Raw genomic sequence first — 27,646 nt, 5'->3', positions numbered from 1 at the left:
TCGCGCCGCACCTAGTCAGATAAATTCAAATAATAACATATAAGGGCCTATTTGAACTTTAAAATAATTTAGATTATTGGATCATATAAAAATAATTGATCTAATAAATTTAAGTAGTAAAATATATTTTCTTATAAAAAAATATGGGTGGGTTGATATTTATTTAATTAAAACTTGAGTATTTGATTTATAAAATTCTTAATCCATTAAATATAATAAAATGAAATAAATAATGAGATGCATGCTTCTTTAAAATTTGGGTTAATGTTTAAAATACCAAGTCCAATTACTTATGTGAAAGTGAGCCCATGAGGTAATTAAAAATTAAACCCAGCTATTTAAATAAAATCAGCCCATGAAATTAAAATCCCCATTTGGCCCAAGTCCACTCTTCCAACTCCCCTAATCTAAACTCACACACAATCTTCACCTCAGACACTCATACGCAGCCCCCATTTCCTCTTCTCCTTCTCTTCCTCTCTTCCTCGGTCTCCCTCTGCCGCCTGCCAGCGCCTCCTCCTGGCCGACAGCAGCGGCACCCGCACCCTTGTCGCCGCCGTGTCTACAGCACAAGCCGGTCAAGCCGCCTTCTCCCTCTTCCTGATCAGAGACGCACGGTCGAGACCATAGCACCGCCGCCCTGCTCCTGTCTCCTTCCGCCACCGCCCTTGCTTCCGTCCGCCGGCCGCCGCCCTCGTTGCCGCGGCAGCACCCCATCGCCACTCTTTCTTCGATCTACTTCTTCCCCTATTTCTATTTCCCCCCTTCATCTATTTCTATTTTCTTTTTCATGTAATTATAAGATTTATTCTATTTGATTTCTTTATGGAAATTACAGTAAAAGGATGTGTGCATATTTTGATTTGAAAACAAAATTCTGTTGTAAAGTTTTGATTTTTGGCAGAAATGAAAAACCATGAAATAAATAAATAAATAAAAACTTTGCAAAAATAATTAAAATTTACCAGCTGGGATTCGTAGGGAGAATCTGCAGATTTTAGTTAAATGAACAGATGAAGAGGTGAGTTGGGGGTGAGGAATTGAGGTTTAAATAGATTGAATATACTCGTTCGTCAAAGATTTGAATGTGAAAGAAATCAAAAATTTGCTGCTTGTGGAAGAAAATCAAATCTTACGGAAAGGAAATTTAATTCAAGTTTGGCATGCTGTGATGTTTGTCAAATACTGCGAATATTGATATGTGTGGCTAAGGAGGAAATCGAATCGTGTTTTGTGTTTTTGCATATGAAAATGAAATTAAATCATGAAAACTTTGCGGAAAAATAAAGTTTACCAGTTGAAATTGTGCAGTTGAAGAAAACCGGATGGATTATAAAAGTTGAGTTTTTGTTGGATTTGTGAATTTTGAGGATGATACAATGAGGTTTAAATAGATTGAATTTACTTGTTTGAACATAAACGTGTGAAAGAAAGAAATCATTCAAAGTTTTGCTGCTTCAAAGTTTGCTGCTTCAAAATTTGCTGCTGTGGAAATCAAATTTGGCTTGCTGATCAAAGTTTGCTTTTGAATCTTCTGTTTGCTTTTGAATTGAAGATGTTGGGGATTTTGGAATTTGAGAGTAAAATGAATTGTGAGAGTTTAAAGATTATTAAAAATTATCTCTGCACAAAATATGGGATACAGTAGTGAACTGGAGAAGAATGAAAAATTTACAGAAATAATAAAATTACCTTGTGCAGAGAAAAGAGCACAAATAATTTTAAAGCTTGCTGTGTTTTTGGCATGTTTCGAAAAATCAGATGATGAAGGCCGATGCTTTAAATAGGAAAGTTTGATACTTGTTGTTTTAAAAAAAATGATGTGGCCAAAGATGAGAGATAGAATTGTGGCTGAGGAGAAATACACGTTTGCTTGGAAGGAAAAATCATAAAATGAAATCAGCAAGAGGAATTATGGGCTTGAAATATACTTTAGCCCAATCTAAATAAAATAAGGCCCACTGTAAAAATTATGCAAATACTCATGTAGGCCCAATTTCATATTAAAAGAATTTTTGGGAAAATAAATTTCTATTTCTATAGGTATAATTTATAGTTCAAAGTCATATCTAACTAGGGCGGTTAGATATCTCATAAGAATGAAAATAGGAATGGCTGGCTTGGAGACCTCTTTAAACAATTGTAAATAAATAGAGTAGAAATTGTTAATTTGCAGATACGAAAATAAGGTATCCAAATCCTTGAAATCATTAATAAACTATAAATGTTGAAACTTGAATAATTGTTTTAGGATCATTGCAAAAGAATTTGGCACATTAATAACAATAAGCCCAACACTAAAAATTTTGAAAATATTTTATTCTTAATCCAAAATTAATATAATGTCCATGATAAATATATTTAAGTAAATAAATTTATTTAGGCCCAAATTTATATAAAAATATTTTTGGAATATAAAACTTTATTTCTATAGGTATAACCTAGAATTTAGAGTCATACATCTAGCTAGGGGCGCGACTAGATAATTCATCACAAACTCGACTCATAGATTTATATATATATTTTTTTTATATCTCGAAAATACAATAAATTTTCAAATAAAATTTGCAAAGGTAGTAAATGGTTTTGGGCTGTGACAAATGCAGTGCATAATAAAATATAGCATGCACAATATTATTTATGTAAATTAAGAAATAACGATTTCCCGATATCTTGTTCTAAATTATGTCAGCTATATGCCACACAAGTATCTACGATTAGCTAAGACAAACTAATTTTACATCTTAGATACTTCAATCTATATCATATAGATTGTGATGTGAACTCAGTTTATTCTATAACAGATTTTTTATGTGATCTTCTGTGATCATCAATCACCACTTGATCATTATATAGAAACTACACCTTTATTGCAATATAATTTACTGATAAATATAATACAAACTATATGATGAAAGTGTATATTCTCATAAATAAAGAAATAAGGTTAATACAAGTGTACTAGCAGCTAAAGCATGCTTTTCAGTATACATAATCCAAACAACAATGACATTCTATGGGTTAAACGGGAAGATTTCGACGTGCACATAATCGAATTTTTACAAATATTTTCTTCAACGGAAATATTCACCTTTGGGTGTATAAATACCCTGCCACTCCCACCAGATTAATTACTTACCAAAAACGTTGCACATTTGAATTCACAAGCAATCAATCTCTTAATCTTATATCTTACGAATCAATAATTTATGAAGAAGGGAATTATACGATTGTTTAAGTGTTATATTCTGATCTTCTGTGATCATCAATCACCACTTGATCATTATATAGAAACTACACCTTTATTGCAATATAATTTACTGATAAATATAATACAAACTATATGATGAAAGTGTATATTCTCATAAATAAAGAAATAAGGTTAATACAAGTGTACTAGCAGCTAAAGCATGCTTTTCAGTATACATAATCCAAACAACAATGACATTCTATGGGTTAAACGGGAAGATTTCGACGTGCACATAATCGAATTTTTACAAATATTTTCTTCAACGGAAATATTCACCTTTGGGTGTATAAATACCCTGCCACTCCCACCAGATTAATTACTTACCAAAAACGTTGCACATTTGAATTCACAAGCAATCAATCTCTTAATCTTATATCTTACGAATCAATAATTTATGAAGAAGGGAATTATACGATTGTTTAAGTGTTATATTCTGGGATTTCAAGATTTGATCTTATAGAGATTTCCTACAAACATTCCCTTAGTGTTTAGGTGATTCACATTGTTAATCATAAGCCTATATTTGAACACACTAAAAACTCTATTTTGTTCTTCATTGTAACAGTATGTTCATAATTGGAAACGGCCACCTTCAAACACTCACCCCTTATAAAAGTTAGGTGTTGTTGTTAGGAGTTTGTAAGCAAGTAAGCTACAAGTTTGTAGTTTGAAAACTAAAGTTGTAATCGAAAGCGATCCAGTAAATCGCAAAATAACGGACACAGTCGCAAAACCTCTGGATCAACATAAAGTAACTTGATGGTCAAGCTGACTTACAGCTTTAAATACTAGGATCCAAAGTTAGTGGATTAGCCTGTAACCAGGTTCGTGGACGTAGGAAGGTTTTTCCAAATCACGTTAAATTCTTGTGTGATTTACTTTCAGTTTATACCTTTAAGTATTTTTGGACTATCATTCATCAACACAACATATCTCTGCATTGCAAAACTCAATTTTTAGCTGACTCATTGAACTAATAATACTAAATACTGACTAGACTGAAAACTTGAACACTTAAATATTTTCATAGCATGCAAGTAGCTTAACCACCACATTTTGCACAATATCAGTTATTAGTCTAACTGACCAGGTTTTGAGGTGTCAGTAGGATTGCTAACCGATCGCTCTAGGTTAGACAAGTTTTATTTGGACAATCAATCAGCTTACTTTAGTCAGGTAACCTAAGTCATCGAAGTTGGAAATCTCATCAGCTGATCTTGTCCTAAGCTAATTCTAATAAGCAATGAAAAAATTTGTAACTAGTGTATTCCCTCTCCCCATATAACAGTACATATTCTTTCGAGACCAACACTTTATTATCACTTACTATCAATATCTATATGTTGTCAAATTAGGCATTGCATCAACTAAATGCACCTTAAATGGTAAGATATATTTTTTTTCATTTAATAAATTGAAAATTCAAGTCCTTTATAGAGGGAAAATGAAAATTTGTTAGTGACCCTATCTATAAATAAGGGTAAAAAGTTAAGTAATGCAATGGAATTGGAAATTTCATTCTTAATTATGTAACTTTTTGTAACAGCTAGGCTCTAGACTTGACGGTTGTCCCCACAGACCAATAAGAGTCTTTTATAGCGTGTTTTGTCCTCACTCGCACGCTTCCTGAGAAATTTTTCAGTGGGTCATCCATCCTAGAATTGCTCCAAGAAGAGCACGCTTAACCTTGGAGTTTTTTCCACGTGGTCACTAGAAAAGAAGATACATCTTGTTAGTATGAGTAGCGACTATCAAATTATTTAAGCTCTACTCGAATATGTAGTCTCATACCTGCATATTCTCGGAGTCCCTTTCTTTCTGGTTTGTTACGAATCATTCATGTGCCCCTCCTCTTCGAAACACTTATAGGAGCCGCTCCTTGTTTGTGCCTTATGCACCGATGATCACTCCTTACTTTTGCCTCAGGCGTCGCACTTTTTGCATGTATTATGTTGCTTGAGCCTCGAGAAGGTTTACAATACTTTTTTTTAACATGTATTAAATGATAAGTGGTGTTGTAATTAAATTAAAAGAAAACATACATTTTCTAGCCATTAAAACCATTTTTAATAGTTCACATCAAATTTAGATTTTTTTGTAAACATTAATTCAAACAATAATTTTACTCTAAATATTTACATCAAATTCAAATCCAAAATAATATTTTTAAATACTCTTTCCACTTACTTTTTATACTTTTTTCAATCATACCTATATGTTTATTCTAAATTAGGCATTTCCCCTCTATTTTTTTTAAAGGGATAATTGCGTGAAAATACACAAACTTTACCAAAAATTCATATTTGACGCAAAGTTAGGATTTTACATTTTAATACACCAACTTTCGTTGTTGTTCAAATTTGACACGACTTAATTCTTAAAAATTCAAAAAAAACCCCTTTTTGTAAATAATTATACAAAGACCCACTTATGTTATTATTTGGGACATTTAAACCAAAACAAGATATTTTCTTATGATGTTTTCTTTTAATCTTTGATCCGCGCCTAAAATGGTTTAAAAGAAAACATCATAAGGAAATATCTTGTTTTGGTTTAAATGTCCCAAATTATAACATAAGTGGGTCTTTGTATAATTATTTACAAAAGGGGTTATTTTTTGAATTTTTAAGAATTAAGTCGTGTCAAATTTGGACAACAACAAAAGTTGGTGTATTAAAATGTAAAATCCTAACTTCACATCAAATATGGATTTTTGGCAAAATTTGTGTATTTAGGTGCAATTTTCCCTTTTTTAAACCATTCTCCCTCTACTTTTCAATTACTCATTTCATAAAAAATTAAATATATTATACCAAAATTTGATTATTGTTGGAAAAATTACGAATGTTTTGATTTGATACCAAAAACCTCTATTGATGATATGCTTGTTGATGTAATCTTTTATACTGTAGCTCACTTGTCAGGGAGTGTGCTATTTATGTTTATAGGTTCTCAGCTTGAAGAATCAACATATCTGATCTGGTGAATATACAGGAAGAACAATCTCCAGAAGTTCCAAGATTCGTTGAACCAAGCTTGCCTGTTGAGCTGAAATGTGAAGCCTGCTGAAGCTTAAAGACTGAAGGCTAGCTGGTCTTATGCTATGTCAGCTAAAAGTCAGAATATTTAAAAGCAAAATCAACATGCGACTTTGTGTATACAAAGGATAATTCATTTAATATAAAGGACATAAAATTTATTGTGCATCCCACAAAATCTAGAGAAAGGCGCAAACAAGTACAGAGTTGTTCAGAATGTTAGATATCATAGTACGATGTTGCAGAAACCTGACAATGACAATCCATGGGTCAAACATACAGATTTCAACGTGCATGCAATTGAATTTTGAAGATGTTCTCTCCAACATAACTATTCACATCTGGAAGTATATATACCTCGTTACTCCCACTTGAATCCTCTCCAGATACGTTGCGCATTCAAAATTTTAAAGTGTTCAAAAGCTCTAACTCTCGTTCTCAAGAACACAACAGTTTCTGAAGAAGGGGATACTTCGAGTTTAAGTGATTTCATCTAGAATTTTACGATATAATCTTACAATAATTTTCAACAAACATTCTTTTAGGTTATAGGTGATTAATATTGTAAATCTACTGCCTAGATTTGAACTCATTGAAAACCATAAACTGTATTATTAATTTAACAATATGTTCTCAGTTGGAAATCCACCTTGAAACACCCATCCCTTGTATGAGTTAGTGTCGTTGTCAGAAGTTAGAAAGTAAGTTAGCTACAAAGTCGTAGTCTGAAAGTTTAAGTGTAATCGGAAGCGACCGAGTAAATAGCAAAGTAACGGACACGACCACGTAACTCATGGATCAGCATAACGTACTTTGCTGGTTAAGCTGACTTGCAACTTTTACAATAAGAAATCTAAAAATTAAGTGGATTCAAGTTACAAGACTCATAGACGTAGGAGGGTTATCTCCGAACCACGTTAAAACTGATGTGTGCTTTACTTTCTGTATTTTCATTAAGTAACTGAAACTATCATTTATCAACACTCATTTATTCAGCATTACAAGACTCAACTCAAGTTAAAACCTCATGCTTATCCTTTTCAGCAGACACAAATTGTTGAACAAATTGAATACTGGCTAAGCTTAAACTTTAACAATCAAAGATTTTCATAAACACGCGAGTAGCTTAATCACCACATTCCGCACCTCATCAGTTATTAGTTCAATTGACCAGCTTTTGAGCAGTCAGTTTGATTGCTAACTGACACTACAAATATACAAACATTATCTGGACTATCAATCAACTTACTATTTAGTCAGTTGATCTAAGTCATCGTAGCTGACGAACCCACTAGCTGATCTTATCTTAAGTTATTTTATATAAGCAATGAAAAGTTTGTAATTGATGTATTTTCTCCTTCCCCACATACACTCGTACTTAATCGCCTAAGACCAATAATTATTAATAAATAAAAAGATATTAAATTTGTCATGTATTGAATAAGTAAAAATTATACAATTTGATTTTTTTTTTTATTAAAAATTACTCCCTCCATTCCATTATAAATATTTCATTACTTTTGGACACAAAAATTAAGAAATGAGTATAAAGTAGATAAAATGAGTTGGTGAAAATTATTTAAATATTAAGTATAGAGAGAATATACTGTTAAAAAAGGAATGAGACATCTCATTATGAAAAGTGAGACATTTGTAATGGGACGGAGGGGAGTACATGAATTGAAAAATGAATTACATAAATTTAAAACATATGAAAATATTTAAAATTCAAGATTTGAAATTGGCATATTATTTCAAATGTTCAATTAACTCAATATGAAGTTCCAAATGAGCATTTTATTTATTATTGCTCAGTATCGAAATACAAGTAACCCATAAAGTTGTTAATAGGAATGAAAATGTGTTTGTACTATTCAAAATATGGGCCCAAGCGAATTTTGCATTCCAATTTGCAGTACCATTTTGAGCGGATCTTCCCAAAAAGGTTTTGCAGAACTATTGGAGATGGTGTAATATAGGTACAAACTCAAGTCTCAAGTAGCCAATTTTCAATTCAAATGTCTAAAGTGCCCTTAATTTTTTTTTTTATTTTTTTTTTTCCATGTTTCTCTCTTAATACATTAAGTCCTTGTTAAACTGATGGGCTAGAGACAGGCGAGGATGTTTTGTGTTGACGATTAAAAAAGTTGTTAAATTGTTCGATAATTGTATCGTATGTCATATATAAGTATGTAACTAGAAGTCTAGAATAGCTTATTGTGCGATGCACAATAGTTATATATATATATATATAGGGGGATTAGGTTCGGCGGAGAGCTACAAATAAGTAGAGAACAATGAATAAATCTATAAATTTAACGAATATATCGCATAACTAATGAATATGTGTATTCAGTAAAAATACAAAAAAACATAAAAAATCTGGCCCCTCTCATGATTCGAATCTAGGCCAAAACTTATTCATAAGATACATTGATTTATTCGTAACTTTATATTTGTTCTCCGTCCTCTACTTAATTTGCAGTTCTCTACGGATATAATTCGTTTGAAGGCTTAGATGTTTATAACTTGTTCATTTTAAGTTGTTTACAGATCATATATAAAATTAAAGCTTATTTCGTAGTTTCCATTATAAGATGCATATTGCATATAATTTCTTAAACGAAAATAGCATGAATTTGAGACAAAATGAACCATAGAAAAAAAGAAGAAAAATGGCAAATTTTTTATTAAATTAATTGTGCTAATAATTAAATGTATTTTTAATTAAATTAATTTAATCTAATATTTGTATACATATAATAAGCCATTGGTTTTAAGGAAACTATAAATTTGTCATTCAAATCAAATTGAAAATTAACATTTTAATATATTATAGATATATAGGTTATAGATATTGCATTCATAGTATTTCATCATCCTTGAAAAATACATTACACTTTTTAAAATTATGTTATTAAAGTTATATAAATATTACGAACTATTATATGTCCGTAATTTCTACATTAATCCTTATGTATTTCTTCAATAAATTTCATAATTCGCTAAGTGGGCAAGGTATGATCACATCAATGATAACTATGTGTCACACTCAAGATAAAAGTAAACCTCAATTAATTTTCAAAAGAAACCTAAAAAGGTAATTAATTTTTAAATAGTGATCTTGAATAGAAAAAGAAAAATATTTTACCCACAATTATTTGGCCAACTACCCTTATTTGATGGCTCTAGCTACTGCCTCCTCTTATGCAGGAGTGAGATCTTTATTTTATAATTTCATCATTTATATATGGTGTGTGTGTGTATAAAGAAAACATATTTTGGAAGCCTGCTTAATTGTTTAGTTTTCAATGGGCCCCATTTGCATGATTTAAATGGGCTTCTAACATGGTAGGCCCATCTACTAAAAAACAAACATCATATGTCACAAAGAGAAGTAAAGATAATAATATATATATATATATATATATATATATATATATATATATATTATTACTATGGGTCGACATTATTTTCATTTCGTGAATCAAAATTGTTTGAAAGATTTACTGTTTGAACGTGCATGAAGGATTACTAAATACAGTGCTCGTTGTAGCGTTACTCAGTACTCATCCATCATGAATAAATAGTATACTTAGTGCGTTGCACGACGAATATTATTCCAAAATAATATTTCAAGTAAGTAAAAATAAAAACAACACATTGTATGTAAGTGATCAAATTAAGTTAAAATAAAATGTAAAAAAAAAAATCACACATGAGTTACACATTTTGAAAAGAGTAAAAATTTAAAATGCTCTATTCCTTAAGTTCTATAGTAAAAATGTCATCTTTTATAAATATAAACATTCTATGCCCTATTCTTTAAGTACCATTTGATTTGATGGGTTTGCTTGGTTTTTTGTGAAAGTCTTACATATTTGATCGATTTGACAGCTATCAGTCATAAAAGTCAACGATTTGACAACTATCAGTCAAGAATACATATGACCGGTGGGTGGCTAGATCATGTGTCCGTCCAGGCGGACACATGATCTGGCGCAGACACATAGTTTCATCGGGCGGACACATGATCTAGCCACCTAGATCATGTGTTCGGCCGGTAAAATCGTGTGTCCGGTCGGGTGAACACATGATCTAGTCACCTACCGGTCATATGTACTCTTGACTAATAGCTGTCAAATCAATGACTTTTATGACTGATGACTGTCAAATCGGTCAATTGTGTAAGACTTTCACAAAAAATCAAGCAAACTCATCAACATCAAAGGGTAAAATAGGTACTTCACATAATTAAGGCATAGACTGCCTAAGTTTATAACTTATGGCATTTTTACTATAAAACTTAAGAAAGTGGACATTTTTGCCTATTAACACTTTTGAAAAACTACCCTACATATAACATTTGTAGTAGTCGTATCATCATAAAGAAAAATTTTAAGTCATCCTCGACTTTATACTCTTGACACCGGAACGTACAATTGACCAATAAGTGTCGAAATTAAGGATTATATATTCTTTTCTTTGTTGGGAATTTACCACCCAAACCAGGGTCAACTCGTAGGCCTAATTATTTTTTACAAATCGAAAATTCTCATGTGAGACTGAGTGTAGAGGTGAGACAGGGCGGAGTGAGGCTGGGACGCGTGCCGGGATGAATCAACGATCCAACATATATAAAAAACATTATTTTTGTCCCAAAACCCTAGCCGCACTCCACTATTCATTCCCTCCCTCTTCTCCCTCATTTCCCAACCAGATCTCCTCATTCTCCCCCGATCTTTGGCGCAGCAACCTCCGCAACCATTGACAAGAGGTCGTCGATGAAGTGGCGTCGCGGTGCCCGGCCCACTCGGGCAACACCTCCATCCAGAGCCGCCACAAGATAGAGAAGCTCCACGCCGAGATCGAGAGATTAAGTAGCGGCGTCGGTCGATCTGCCTCGTCCTGGGTCCCCGGGTCTAAGTTTTCGCTGCCACCTGAATTCGTCTTTATTTATGATAATCTCCTTTTTTTTCGGATATTTGATAGTCTTCAAGATAGCTCTAAATCTCGAGAAATTAGGACTGCTAGACTATAAACAGCGTTGTTATCGTTGGATTGGCCTTGATCTCTCGATCTTCAAGTGTTGCATATTTTTGCCCTCATTACGTGCATATACTCATCCCCTTCTAGTAATATGTGAGTTATTTACACGAATATATTATAGAATTGAGAGAAAAGATAAAAATATCACAACGTTAAATGGTCATGCAGGGTTGACGTAATATGATCATTTAAATAAGACAAGTTCGATTTAAGTAATACTTTAGCACATATAAAATAATTGTGCAACTTCGCAAGATAGCATTATCATTTCATTTATGTAATAAAAAATTGTATAAATCATGGTTTTGCTCACATAAGGAGATATTATATTTCTCAATCATGCTTACATGCATTAATAAATTTCAGATCGGCAAAGTACCTAAATCACCACAGTTCAGTGATTTTATAATTGTGGCGTTCACCGTATTTGTCTGAATCTCTACACCAAATTTACATATATCTAATGCTTCACTTTATATTACTTTATTCATATGTGCTCAAGTGAGTGCCTCGTCCCAAAATTCCCACAAGACAGAATAAAACACATCAACGTCTTAACTCGAGTCGGACTTCTCATTAGGGGTGGTAATCGGTCCGATTCGATTATAACTGAACCAATTTTTTGGTTAACCGAAATCGGTTAACATAAAAAATGGTAACCGAATTAACCGGTTAATTGCATGTCACGACAGATCAGTGGAGTTTACATTTGAGTGGAGTTTGCCCTGCTCTATCACTTTCATCAACCTCTGCTCCTTCCTCAATCAAGAATTCACACAACACCATATTCTCAGTGCTTGTTGCATGATGCAATGTACCTACTCTTAAAATTCAACAAATTTATCATCCTTTGAAATAGAAAATGCATGCACAAGATGTGATCTGTTGTCGATTTCGAGCATCTTCATGAGTCAGGTTTATGATATATCAAGAAGATAGTCATAATCATATTTTGTGGGTGATCTTTAATTTTTATACCCTGATCACTTATATTATATTGTACCAATTTTGTCGATTTCTCCCATCCAAATTACACCCAAATAATCTGACTGAATTGAAATTTTATTAAGGGAAGAAGAAACAAAAAATCTAAACCCCTGAAAGAACAAACAACATACTAGGGGCCGAGCCTCGTTAAAACCTTACTAAAGAAAATCCGCAGAGGGAAAAGCCTTAGTAAGGGAAAAGAGTACCCATCTAAAAAAGATGAGGAACAAAAAAAAGAGCGGAGAAGGGAAAACTTCAGAGGTTCTGGCCTAACCATCACCCCTATGTAATCCCGGCTCAAAAATAAACTAAGAAAGGAGGAAGACCACCAAAACAAAAAGTCCACCACGAGCAGCAAGCCATCAGCCGAAAACTAAACCATGCGCACAAAAGCTCTCCGGACGTCATCTTCAACAATGGACTGTAAACCATGGATCACATAAGACCAGAAACCCTCCTCAATGATCGTGGAAGCCATATAATCTACCGCACGATTACCCTCACGAAAGATGTGGTAGATCTTCAAAGTATACGGGGAAGCATAGAGAAGGGCTTACTTCCATCGCGCCTTGAACCGCCAAGGAACCTTAGAGGCCCGAGCATGGAGCAAGCTAACCACAAAGGAAGAATCCGAATCGAACCAAACGTGAGACCACCCCATCCAATAAGCCGTCTCCATAGCTATGATAATGGCTAGGAGTTTCGCCTCCAACGCAGCTCCATGACCTACAGAGAAATGATAACAGCCCACCACTTCATTAAAAGCATTACGTGAAACACCACCTGCATGCATAATACTGGACTCCCGAATCAAGCCATCCGTATTAATCTTCACCCAATTCGGGAGCGGCAGACTCCAAAAGACCGAAACCTGAGTAGGCGGCTGTCTCGGCCTGCCGGTGACAGCCAAGTTACGCAGAATAAGAAGGTCCGAGATGGAATTATTCATGCTGCCGAGATTGAAGTTGGAAGCAGCTTCTATAATGAAAACTTTAACCAACTTGAGAATATGTATCTTAGAAGGCGCCATATTATTGTAAATAATGTCATTCCTATGCATCCAAATGGCCCAGAGAAGAGAGACCACACCAACACGCCAAAGATTACGAACTTGATCGCCTCCTTCAAAATTCATGGCGAAGATAATGAAGCAACCAACGTCCTCGATATGCGCCGCTGTATTGTACCAGCCGAGAAACTCCCTCCAAATCGCACCTGTAAAGGAGCAGGAGCACAAAATATGATCCGTAGTCTCTTCGTCCCGGCAACAAAGAATGCAGCGACTGGGGCCAAGAGTACCATGGCAACGGCACAAGTCGAAAGTTGGTAATCTGCCCATGATAGCTCTCCAAACCAAAAGGGATCGCCTCACAAGAATGAAATGGCCCCAAATCCAGGAGCCCCAATTAACCTTCGAGAAAGAAGGCCGAAGATGGCTGAACGCCGTGGAGGCGGTAACGTCGCCGAAATTGGAATTAATCCAGGCTCGCTCATCCTTATTACCAGAGATTGGAGTAGCAATAATATCAAAAGCAATCTTAGAAAAACGAACAATAAAATTCACCGTGAAATGCCAGCTATCATCATTATAGCAATCTGAAATCCGTTGATTGAAATAAGGGAGCATATAATCCGGAATCTTGAGCTTGTCCACAATACGATAACCCAACCAATTATCTCTCCAAAAATAAATCATGTCGCCTAAACCAATGGTGTAAAAAGAGTGCACCACCAACTCTTGAATAGTCTGCCGAACCTCATTCCAGACCGTCGAGGTAGCCTAGTTCGAGACAAAATCCATAGTCGGTTTAAGGTTAATCTGGCGAATAATCGAGTAGCCAAAGGAGTCTGAATGCATGATATTCCAGCCTAACTTGTGCATAAAGCTGGAATTGATATCGTGGAAAGACTTCATACCAATTCCGCCTTGTTTTTTATAGCACGAGTCTTCTCCCAATTAACAGAGGTAGAAAGTTTGCGTAGAGTACTTCCAGTCCAAATGAACGAACGACAAGCCTTATCTAATTCCCGGAGAAGTTTTAAAGACCATCTATAGACCAACATGCTATGAACCACGACACTCTGAATAACCGAAGAAACAAGGCATAAACGCCCGGCCATAGAGAGTTGTGCGCCCTGCCAGCGCGGGAAGTGAGCAATGATTTTATCTCGCATGGCAACGAGCCTAGAAGAGGACACACGACCCGAAAAAATAGGCACACCAAGATAAGAAAATGGAGCCGAACCCGCCGAGAAACCAAGAATACGTTGAAGCCGACGCTTGCGAGCAGTAGAGACTCCACGACCAAAATAAATGGTGGATTTCCATTTATTACAAACCTGGCCAAAAAGAGAATCATAAAGATGCAGGATGGAGTCAATCATGATGCAATTTTTCTTAGAAGCATGACAAAATAGCAACACGTCATCAGCATACAAAAGGTGAGAGGGAAAGAAAATATTTCTGGAGAATCTCATTCTCGAGATGTATCCTCTCTCTACTAGCTACTGCATCTAGTAAAAGCCGGCTGAGAACATCCTCAGCAATCCCGAAGAGAATCAGAGACAGGGGGTCTCCCTATCTAACACCTCGGCTGCACGCGAAATAACCATGCAACGCCCCATTGAAGTGAATAGAAATCCTAGCCGAAGAAAGAATAGTTTTAATCCACTGACAGAAAATTGGTGGAAACCCAAAATCAGAAAGAGCCTGAAGAAGGAAACCCCAATGCAAAGTGTCGAAGGCTTTCCGGATATCAGCTTTGAGCGCAAGATTCTTACCATAAAGAGACCGATCCATACAGTTCACACCTTCCGAAGCAAGGATAATGCTTTCATGAATTGACCGACCCATAATAAAGCCAAATTGATTGGCCGGGACAATTTTTGCAACCACGGTATTGAGACGAGCAGCTAATATAATGAAATATAAATGAATTAATTATATAATATGTAATGGCTTTGCTATTTCAATTTTTCAGACTTCTGTCTGGGACCCGCTTTCAGTTAATTAAATTAATTACATAACTAATATAATTAAATTCAGTTATCGATTAACCGATTTTTCGGTTCGGTTTAGGTTATAATCGGATAACCAGAACCATTTTACCACCCCTACTTCTTATAGACGGCGCTAGTTGTTGTGCTCAAAACAATAGATTATAACAGAAAGCTAAAAATGTGAGAATATGGTTGAGAACTTTGGAAACTTTGTATTAACTTTGTAAATTTGCGTGTGCATAGAATATTGTGTAGGTCGTGTCTTTTACAATGAGATTTTACATATATTTATAGGCTAAAAATATCTTTAGATTGAAGGAAAAATAATTTCAAACAATAACAAATGAAAAATGAAACACGGCGAATTACAATAAATTTTGGGATAAAAAATCTCATGTGTTATTCATTTGAGATATCACAAATGTGTTGTCATTTCAATATATAAATATTTAATTTGTGAGGTTAAAAGCTAATGAGTGATTATTTATTGCTTCATCAACCATATCAAACCTTATGGATTGTTTGTAACAATCTTTAATGTGATTTTAAGAAACCATAGTTTTAAGCCATTCAGAAAATAGCCTTGCATTGATATGGCCCAACTTGCTTGCATGCATCTCATGTACCATTACGTTGTCATATTATTGTACATACTTTTACGTATATACTTCCTCCGTCTATAAAGATTGTGTGTTTATTATTATTTTCGTCCGTTCATAAAAATTGTGTGTTTTATTTTTTAGAAACTTCCTTTATATTTTAAACTCTATTTACACTCAATATTTACAAAATATTCACCCTTAACTTTTATAATTTGGTGGACCCAATACTACCCTTGAAGACTAAAATTACATCTTCCAACTTTTTTTATTAAAATCTGTGTCCTCTACTCCACCACACATTCTTTGTGGATGGAGGGAGTAGTATTTTTTCTTCCTTATCTATATAATATAGAAGATCTTCTCACACTATTTTTTTTATAATTTAGTTCTTTATTTAACATCGTTAAATTTGATTTATAAAAAATATTCAATATGCATCTTAAATTTAATTTAATAATTTTTATATTAATCACGAACTTAAGTGTAAGATGCATATTAAATATATTTTTTCATAAATCCAATTTAACGATGTTTAGAAAATAATTAAAATTATTAAAAGAAAGGAGAAAAATAATGAAAAATTTAGTGGGAGAAGAGAGGGAAAAATAGAGAGAAAAAACTTCTCCTTTATATGTTATATTGATTTGACAACTTTTATATGTTTGTGTATGAAGATATATATTATGACATGTAAGACTCTATAATAACATGAAATGCTAATTTTAATTATCAAATGATTTAAAATTATTTAATAATTATATTTATCATTACACCTTATACAAAATTGAAAATTTGCGTTTTAAAATTCGAGATTTTATTGAGTAATCGATGTGAATTATTTTATTTTATTTTTAAAATATACTTTATATTTATTTATATTTTAATTTTATTTAATATTTTTGTATTTATTTATTTAAATATACCTTTAATTTTGATGTTCGTCTAACATTGCATGAATGACCGTACTAGTTACGAGGAGAAATACGAGTTGCTATTTGTAGGTCAAAAGATGACACTATTTAGACAAATTAACTTTGTGTCTAACACATTCAATTTAAAAGGTATTTTCTTAACTCATTTTCAATTTATTTTATTTTAACTCTTCAATCTTAAAAATGATTATTTTATTAAGATTGAAATTTTAATATTACATTAATTAAAATAAAATACATGTTATTAAAATGAAATTAATTAAAAAAGTTAAAAATTTTAAAATAAAAAATTAAAAATATATATATAAATATAAATAGAAAGAAAATTAAGGGTTTGAGTTTGGTATTTAATTTTGTTTTGTAGGTTTGAACCCACCATTTCCTTATTTCTAGCTCCACCAAAGCCGCCCAAGAAGAAATCCACCTCCACGACTGATACCAGGAGCAGGAAGGCCTCGTTGCTCCATCGTGGATTAAGCTCCTTTTATATATATACATACATAAACACGCAAGAGTAGGGCTGTAAACGAGCCGAATACTAGCAGGCTCGAGCTCGACTCATTTAAATATTCGGGTGTACGAGCTCGGCTCGAGCTCGATTCGAGCTTTTATCTTGATGATCGAGCTCGGCTCGTCACCCACTTACTAAGCTCGAACTCGATTCGAGTTCGGCTCGGGTGATGCTCGATAATGTCGAATTCGAGCTCGGCTCATTAGATGTTCGTATATATGATGTTCAAGCTCGAATTTGTTATAAATTTAAAAAAATCTTCTTAATTAATACGTTACTCGAGTTCGAGTTCGACTCATTTAAAGCTCGTGTACTAACTCAATTGAAGGCTAGACTAAAGGTTCGTGAACATGCTCGCGAACGTGTTCACGAACAATCGAATTCGAATATGTTCGTGAGCTCAACGAGCCGAGCACTGTCTGGCTCGAGCTCGAAATCAGGCTCGAGCTCGGCTCGTTTATTATCGAATCGAGCTCCGAACGAACCTTTTTCGAATCGAATCTCAAATAACTTGCGAGTTGCTCTGTTCATTTACAGTCCTACGCAAGATCCGAGTGCTTAAACTAGAGCCAAGGGGGGAGGGAAGGCGCCAACCGATTAAATCACAAAAATGGCATTTTCTAAAATATACTAGTGGAGTAATACTTTTAAACGAAAATGAAGACTAGTGGTCGTTGACAATGTTGTTTCAACCAAGTTTTGTTATTGCAATCTATAATATATTAGAAAGATAACTTTTAATTTCAAATCAATTTTAAAATTGAGTGGCAATTTTATAATTATATATAATAAAATTGAATGTTTAGGAGCTATTAATAAAATTGAGCTTAAAAAATAAGCTCCTTAAAATTTTCAAACCGTCAATTTTCGTTTCGGGTTCGTTTTCAAACCGAATTATTTAATAATTACTACTCGCTCCGTCCCCAAAATAAGTTCATCTTTGGGGACGGCACAGGTTTTAAGGAAAATGGTAAAGTGTATTGATAATGGAGAAAAATATGTTATAATTAGTATTGGGAGTGGTGAAAAGGTGAAAAAGTGTTATACTAATTAGTATTGAGAGTGGTGAAAAAGTGAAAAGTAAGAATAAATAAAGTATTATTAGTGGTGGGGTAGTTGTCCAAAAATAGAAAGAAAGAAAGAGGAACTTATTTGGGGGACGTCCCAAAATGGAAAAAGATGAACTTATTTCAGGGACGGAGGGAGTATAATATATTATATATTTTATAAATAATAATATTAATTAAATTATTAAACATTATTAGTTTTATTTCAAATTTCAAACCTAACTTCTATTCTGATTCTTGTTATCTTGCTTATGGAGTTATTTTGCTATATTTGTTTTGGAATTGTCATTTGATACATTTTGCCTTTTATTTTATTGTGGACTTGTAGTTGTGTTGTGTGTGTGGATTATATTTGTGGTGAACATTAAATCTTTTAGGTATGCATTTGTGGGCTTTTAAGTATGAATTTATGCATTTTTTGGGTTGCGAAACATAAGCTAACAGATTTTTGAATTAAAAAAAAAAAAACAATCAAACAACGGTTTGGCCAAACCGAACCGAAAATTTACGGTTCAGTTTGGTTCGATTTTGGCAAGTGAAACGGTTTGGTTTGGTTTGAAATTTTTAGGGCGGTTTGAATTCGGGTTTCTCCATTTCGTTTCGGTTTTAACCCGAATCACCCGAATGCTCACCCCTATAGTAAGGGCATACGTAAATAAGTAAAATAAAGTATCCGAAATATCAAAAGATTCTAAACTTTATTTACTTATTCACAACCTCAATTCCTAATATTGCTAAATAAATCAGGCAACCCTAAAGTATTTTCAACAAAATTATACTCCTACAAAAATAAAAGAGAGAAATCGAACGAGCATCCGCCAAAAACTAGGCCTACATTTGAAATAGTCAAGACTTGAAGGACTTAAATGGAAAGGAATTGAGGACCACTCCATAAATGAGTGATGCTACCTTTCTCACTTGACTCTTTCTTAGAAAAATCTCGACACGCTTTGTCTTTAAATGACTTTAGATGATTAAGTCATAATAGATATAAAAATATTAGCTTATAAAGTCATGATTATGTCATAATAGATATACAAATATTAGCATAAGTCATAGTAATTACTTATGAAGGTCGGTTCTCATATTTTTGGGGGTTGTAGGCGAAAATGAAAATCAACATCTTAAGAAATGAAATATAGATTTTTTTTGTTATTTTAAGATCAAGAATATGATTAACTTAGTATGTTCACGATTAACACATCAAATTTAAATACATAAATAGAATTTCATCAGTTAAAACTATTAACAATAATTGATGAAAACAAAAAATGGGAAGGTATAAAAAAAATTGATTAGAGACGTGTGATTTGGTAAGATTATAAAGCTAATGGGATAATTGCGTGAAAATACACAAACTTTGCCAAAAATCCATATTTGACGCGAAGTTAGGATTTTACATTTTAATACACCAACTTTCGTTGTTGTCCAAATTTGACACGATTTAATTCTTAAAAATTCAAAAAACAACTCATTTTCGTAAATAATTATACAAAGACCCACTTATGTTATTATTTAGGACATTTAAACCAAAACAAGATATTTCCTTATGATGTTTTCTTTTAATCTTTGATCCGCGCCTAAAATGGTTTAAAAGAAAACATCATAAGAAAATATCTTGTTTTGGTTTAAATGTCCCAAATTATAACATAAGTGGGTCTTTGTATAATTATTTACAAAAAGAGGTTATTTTTTGAATTTTTAAGAATTAAGTCGTGTCAAATTTGGACAACAACGAAAGTTGATGTATTAAAATGTAAAATCCTAACTTCGCATCAAATATGGATTTTTGGCAAAGTTTGTGTATTTAGGTGCAATTTTCCCAAACTTAATTTACAGAAAACGAAAAATTCACAAATATATTGCTAAGAGAAATCGATCACGGGTCAAGAAAAAATTAAATGATGACCTTCAATGATGCGCTATGTTAAAGAATTCAACAATCACAAAGATTTTAATTATTTTTAATTTTTTATACATATTTATATGAATCTATATATATTTTGGGCTCATATATTTTTGAGGCATTGTGCAATCGATCACCCTGCACAGGATCCAAAACTACATATGATTAATATACTTAATGATATTCTATATGCAACAGAAGCATTGATAAATTAATCTAATTAAATATTTTAACAAAACAAAGAATGTGTTTGGCTAAACTTATTCTCCAACAATTTATAAGAAGTTTCAAAAGATTATAAAATATAATTTATTAATAGCTTATAAGTTGTCAAAGTATTTGAATAATTAAGCTTATAAACTAGAGAGAGAATTATTTCACTAGAGAGAGAAAATCGAAGAGTAATAAATTGGAATGATATATGATGAAAATAATAAATTATAGTTGAAAAATATTTGTAAAATAATTGTTGCATATAAGATTATTAAAAAAATAAGTTGAGGTAGATGAACTTATTTTTTAAGGAGCTTATAAGCTCTTGAAACTTATTTTTGGAGCTTATAAGTTGTTTAGGAGCTTATTTTGCCAAACACTTAAAGAAGCTTATAAACCCTTAAATAATTAATAAATTGTTTTGAAGAACTTATAAGCTCAATCAAACACCCAACTCAAATAAAGTGTGAGAAAGCATAATGAGAGAGAAAGAGAGTAGTGGCTCGAGAGGTGAGCCCAAAATTGTTAGAAGATAAATATTTATTTTAATGATGAATTTAAGATTAATATGTAATATTTTATTATTAATAATAAATAATACTTCATACTTTCCTCAAACGTCTTGTTAAGGGGGTGACACGAGTTTTAATAAAAATTAATTAAATATTACTCCCTCCGTCCCAATCCAATAGACTCATTTCTTTTCGGCACGCAGATTAAGAAATTTACTTTTTAGGAGTAAAATGATATGGTCAACCCCAATTAAGTACATTTTCTTTACTCAAAATTGAAAACGAGCTTATTGGACTGAGACGTCTCAAAAAGGAAAATGGACCTATTGGAGTGGGATAGGGGGGAGTAAATAAGTAGAGAATGGGTCCCATAAAAAATAAAGACTATAAGAGTGAGTGAAATTATTTTTAAAAATAAGTTAGAAAAATATTTTGGGGACAAATCAAAATGAAAAGATAGAAGATGCTTGAGAGATGGAAGGAGTGCTATGTTATAAGTTATAACTAATGAGTTTGTTTCAGAATTTGGAATCGCTCAAATTTGGCGTCCTAAGCCTTATACCCCACTTACTATATAGAAGGGGCCGACTCTAGTTATAATAGAGATGAAAAATACTCCTATTTGCTTGAACTGACCAAATTGGGAGAGTCACTAATTTTGTGAAATAAATTCTAAAACAAGCTACTTAGAAGACGCTTATGATAATTGGTAACAGTTTTTTGGACAGCTAAGTAAAAAAGGAAATATAAAATATTGATACCTTATTAAAATTAAGGTTAATGGCATGTAAAACAACAAATTTTGAGCGAATTCTGATTTTAACATTTAACAAAAGATTCTGCCTGTAAATCTACAAACTTTGAAATTTTTCTGATTTTGACTACGGGATAAATTTTCGACGGCTTATGTGACATTTTAATCAATTTCCTTTAGTAATTTCCCCCCAAAATATTTTAATTAAATGCCCTAATTGTCAAAATCTATTTCCTTTAGTCATTTCTCTCAAAATGTCCTCAGAGTTGGACGAAGCATTCAAGTAAGAAATCTTCAACTATTCGGTAGAATCCTTGGGCAATTGTTTAGGTCATTAGTAAGAATCATTTCGATCATTTTCTCTAATTGCTTTCTTATCTTTCATCCTATCATCTTTCATCGTATTATTATAATAACTCTATTTATTTCTAAATTATTTTGGCATTTGGTGGAATCAATAACACCATCCTATTGCTTCCTGCTTGTCTTTAAGTTAAATGACGTCGTTTCATATGTTTAAAAGAACAACGTCGTTTTTGTGTCATTGTCGATTAAGCCATGTTGGATTTCAGGCTGTCAACTCAGCCTATTTTTGGCCAAAAATTTATCCCGTAGTCAAAATAAAAAAGTTTGTGGTTTTACAGACAGAATCTTTTGTTAGAGGTTGAAACCAGAATTCGCTCAAAGTTCGTGGTTTTACATGCCATTAACCTTTAAAATTACCACTGTTGTGGAAATTTACTTTCAAAAAATTAATTACTAACTATGATCAATGAGACCTATCTCAAATACAAAGTTGAGGCACTCAAAAACCTCTTTTTTGTGAGAAGTTTTGGGTTCAATTTCATCTATATATGTAGATAATTCTCTCATCTTTATGTGGATAGTGGTCTCGTCTACGTGCGATTATTTTTTCACCTTTGTGTGATATAGAGATCTCGCTTGCATGCGAGTTATTAATTATATAATAAATATTTAAATAATAACAAAAAAATAAAAATAAAGAGTTAATAACTATGGATATAAACTTAACCGGAAATTAGTGGGCTGCCAGCCTGTCCCACATAATTCGGACAACATATAAAGTTTGCTAAAGTTTAGGGGTGCTTCGTATGAAAGAAATAAAATAACTATTCCCATAGGTTGAGAAATGAATGACTACGCCTAAATTCCTAATCTACTGGAAATAATAAATAGAATGGTGATTCCTAAGAAAACATATACCAAATAAATGAATGAAACGAAGGAAGCAATCATCATTCTATTTCCTCTTCTACTCTATGATACCAAACGCCTTAATTTCATGGAAATAAGAGCATGCAATAATGCAACAATAATAATATTAACTATGTATTATAGGATATTACATTAACTATGAATTATAAATTACATCTCAATTAGGATTTAAAGTTAGACTTTAAATTAAAAGTGATAGTTTGAGTATGGTCTACACAACAGTAGTTATATATACCCTTCTGTGGGCATGCCATTTTTTAATAAAAAAATAAGAAGATATTTTTATTAAATTTTGGAATCTTATAAAGTCTAAAATTAAATAAGATGTAATATTAAAAAATACTATTATATCACAAAATAAATCAAATTATTTAACAAGTCAAGTTTTGTAGTTGTAGTTCATACTCGACCGTTGAAGCTATTTTGTAAAATGATCCTTAACCTTGAACAGATGAAAAATAGTCATGAACATTTATGAAAGTCAGAAAAATGGTCATTAGATTTAAAATTTTATTTGAAATTGTTAAAATTAAAGTTGTGATTGAATAATTCAATCCTTACGTTTAGAGACGGATATATATATAGTGGGAATGATCACATATAGCCCTCTTTCATAAAAACATAAGTTTATAGCTCTAGTTTATAATAGATAAGTTATATAGTCATTTTAGACTTAAAAGACTATAAAACCCTTTGACTTTTTTGTACTCGATGACACCATCGTGTACACCATCGAGAAACGATGGTGCCATCGAGTACACAATCGAATAATGAAAAAACTGAAAATTTTCTATAACACCATCGAGTAATCGAAGTACTCGATGGTGTACACAGTGGTGCCATCGTGTACACCATCGAGTACAAAAAAGTCAAAGGGTGTTATAGTCTTTTACACTTAAAATGACTATATAACTTATCTATTATAAACTAGGGCTTTAAAACTTATATTTTTATGAAAGATGGCTATAATAAGATTTCCATATATATTAAAGCAAAATAAATCATATCCTACGTGGCATCGTATAATCACTCAATTCTAATTTTCCTCAATTCTCATTCATTCTTATTTTTTCCTAAATTTCAATCAATTTCTATATGTAAAAACCATTAAAAATCTAAAAGTCATGATATATTTAAAAACTAAATATCTAAAAAATCATTATATAAATATTTCAACAAGCAATTTCAATTTGAAACGTACATGATTTACTTTAATATATATGACTTTGATGTTATTATTTCTATTTATATTCCCTAAAAAATTATCTTCGATCTTATTGGCAGACCAATTCAGGTTTCAACGTATATAATACTTCAATTGAGTTAAAATAAAAATCATCTTTAAGATAAGAATGTAGAACTAATCTATACCTTTGATCAATAATACTTAATATATTTTAATTTGCCTCTAATACGTACTGTATATTAGGAATAAAAAATTACTATAGAAGACTATAGATCCCTTAAAAATCGCAACAAAGTTGATCACAAAATGCAAAATTAGATAAATATTCTTAATTATCAAATCAACAAAAAACAACCTTTGGAATAGGATTTAATCATATCCATTAAGATGGAAAAATAATTAATTTAGTTCTAAGTTCTTACAATAAAAATGGCTTTTAATTGAACTCTTCCCTACATATATATATATATATATATATATATATATATATATAAATAATAACTATTAAATTCCATTGTTAACATTTTTTCCTTCAAATATAAATAAATTGATTCCATTGTTCAAAAGAGCACTAGTGAACTTATACGGTTGAATGAATTTAGTCCATTCTATCTTCCGATGCACTATCCGCTAATATTCATTTATGAAGATGACGGATTATAAATTCTCATTCATTCCAATTACTCCATTATAATTTTCCTCAATTCTAATTCATTCTTATTTTTTTTCTAAATTTTTATCAATTTCCATATCTAAAAATCATTAAATATCTAAAAATTATGATATATTAAAAACTATTAAATATCTAAAAAATATTATATTAATATTTCAACAAAATAAATTATATCCTATGTGACATTGTATAACCACTTCATTCTAATTTTCCTCAATTCTCATTCATTCTTTTATTTTCTTTCTAAATTTTAATCATTTTCCATATACAAAAACCACATTAAATATCTAAAAACTATGAAATATCTAAAAATCATTATATTAATATTCCAAAAATCAAGAAAAATTTATTTATATCCATAATGTAAATAATAATGCATTTGATACAGAAACCCCCACTAATTAATGAGATGATTGATAGGATAAATGTGATTACGTCATGTCTCTAATGTCTATTAAAGAAAGAGTTTATCTAAGTTCAAACAGTATTTGCAAAAAAGATAGACAAATTGAGCTCGATGAACAGGTATTCTCGGTTGAATATCTCGACACGATCAAGTGTTCAGGATTGTCAAATCGTGAGATTAAATTGAAAGAGAAATGCACAATCACGCTTCTAAAAAATATGATCAATCTAAGGAGCTTTGCAATGGCACCAGGCTGATAGTAACTCAACTTGGGGAACACGTAAGTGAAGGGAAACTCATTTCAGGAAAAAAAAAATAAGCTCAATAGATTTTCTATAGCTAGAAAGATTACGCACGATTTCATCGCATTTCACTAAATTTTCAATTCGGTTCTAGAGAAGGCAATTCTCTATGACTGTTTGTTTTGCTATGTCAACAATAAATAAAAGTCATGGACAATCTCTTTCAAATGTAGGATTATACCTGCCGAAACCTATTATTAGTTATGGATAATTCTACGTGGCAATCTCAAAAGTCACTAAAGAAAGAAGTCATATGCAAGACGCATCAATTAACGTGTTGTATGATGAAATTTTCGATAGAGTATGAGGTAATTGCAAATTTAATAATTTATTCAAACTTTTAAAGTTTAAGTCATTAATGATATTATTTACTAATTTTTTTTCTTATTTTTTAATTATTGGTTCCAACTACAGACATCTAAAATAGATACGTTTCAAATAATTGTTCAAATTTCTCTTTTAATATTTTTTGAATTGAAACTCTGCTTACATATAAATTTTATAAGACATTTAAATTAGGTCAATTTCAATTAAATATTATAACTTTTTTACTTTAAAACAAATTTATTAAATTCTCTATTTTTGTGAAAAATAATTCATGAAACAAAAAATAAATTAATAATTTCATAAATTTATATTTTAATAGACCCTGTCGAATTTCGACGGATCACTTGTAGCGTCTTAATTTCCGTTGCAAAAAATACGTTTCGATTGCATTCTGGTCTCCAGAGTTAACTTTTTCGTTAGTGACGACTCATGTGTGAGTACTGTCATTAAATCTAACTCCAAAACAAGATTTTTTTTTTTTATTTGGTAGTGAACTATGAAATGGATTTAGAAGTTGACATGTATAATATGCGGAAATAATCTATTCCACTTGCAGTTGAACAATATTGTTTTGAATTTACGAAACACCCAAGTTAATGTGAAACTTTTTCAAATTTTAAACTTGAAATGATGTGGTATCAATATTTAGGGCCCATGAAATCTCGTTACATTAGCCTTAAGTCCAAAATCATAGAGGCTCAGCTCAGCCCTAAATTCTCTACAATTAAAGGCCTCTCACCGTGGGATTCATCAAAAGCTCCAAAGATTGAAGATTAATTCTGAACTTGAAGAGAAGAATGAGAGATCAAATAAGCCCTCTGAAAAAAAGGAAATGCTATTCATGTTTACTAGTGTATAACCCGTCGAAATTCGACGGGATTTTAAATTATAATTTATATTATTTTTGTATAATATAATTAATTTTTAATTATTTAGTTTGATGTAATAGAATTTACATTATATTAATTTTAATTATATTTGTCAATTAAATGTTAACTTTTTGTTAGAATAGTAAAAATACCCGTTTATATAAATTTTGTACATTTTTAATATATTGATGGATAAGGATTAATTTAAGATCTCTTTTTTCATCTAAGCATCATCTCATCTCATGATCACCAAGAACTCGAAAGACGATATCTGACTTTTGAGCATTATCTCGTCTAGACCCTAAAATACTATGCCTGAATGCGTCAATTGTTTGAACATCACTATCTGATGCTTTAAATATCATAATTCACTTCTAAACATCATTTTCATTATGAGCTTGAAAGATCAGGGCTGACTTGTGAGATTATATAATCTGAAGCTTGTGAGATTATAACTAACTTCTAAATATCATCTTGTATAGAGCTTAAAAAATCACCACTTGTGCATCATCTTATTTAGAGCTTAAAATATCATAACTGAGTTTCAAGCATCATTTCGTTTGGAGTTTGAAAGAATAAAACTGATTCGTGAGAATCATCTTACTTGAAGTTTGAAAGACTATAACTAAGTTGTGAGAATCATCTCGTCTAAGGCTTGAGAAAATTGATGTGATATTCAAATTATATCATATCAATTTATTTAGTATTTCAATTGGTAAATTTTCATAAAAAATCAATCTTCATGAAAAATTTATTCAAAATATCTTATTTCATGACCAAATTAAAATGAAGAAATAATTTATTTAATCACAAGTATTTATTTTTA

The 27,646-nt window shown here is 31.7% G+C and overlaps 1 protein-coding gene across 1 annotated transcript; it reads right to left on the bottom strand.

Moving 5' to 3' along the window:
- Positions 1–12,877: 12,877 nt before the first annotated feature.
- Positions 12,878–15,178, bottom strand: LOC130998208 (uncharacterized). The gene is made up of 3 exons (XM_057923638.1): positions 15,018–15,178; positions 14,242–14,374; positions 12,878–14,104 (listed from the first exon to the last, which is right to left on the bottom strand). The coding sequence occupies exons 1-3, from the start codon at positions 15,176–15,178 to the stop codon at positions 12,878–12,880; spliced, it is 1,521 nt and encodes a 506-aa protein (XP_057779621.1).
- Positions 15,179–27,646: the final 12,468 nt, after the last annotated feature.

Source organism: Salvia miltiorrhiza, chromosome 8 (assembly GCF_028751815.1).
Source record: "Salvia miltiorrhiza cultivar Shanhuang (shh) chromosome 8, IMPLAD_Smil_shh, whole genome shotgun sequence".
NCBI classification, from domain to species: domain Eukaryota; kingdom Viridiplantae; phylum Streptophyta; class Magnoliopsida; order Lamiales; family Lamiaceae; genus Salvia; species Salvia miltiorrhiza.
Note: the sequence above shows the minus strand (reverse complement) of the source record. Positions and strands in the feature narration are given on the sequence as shown.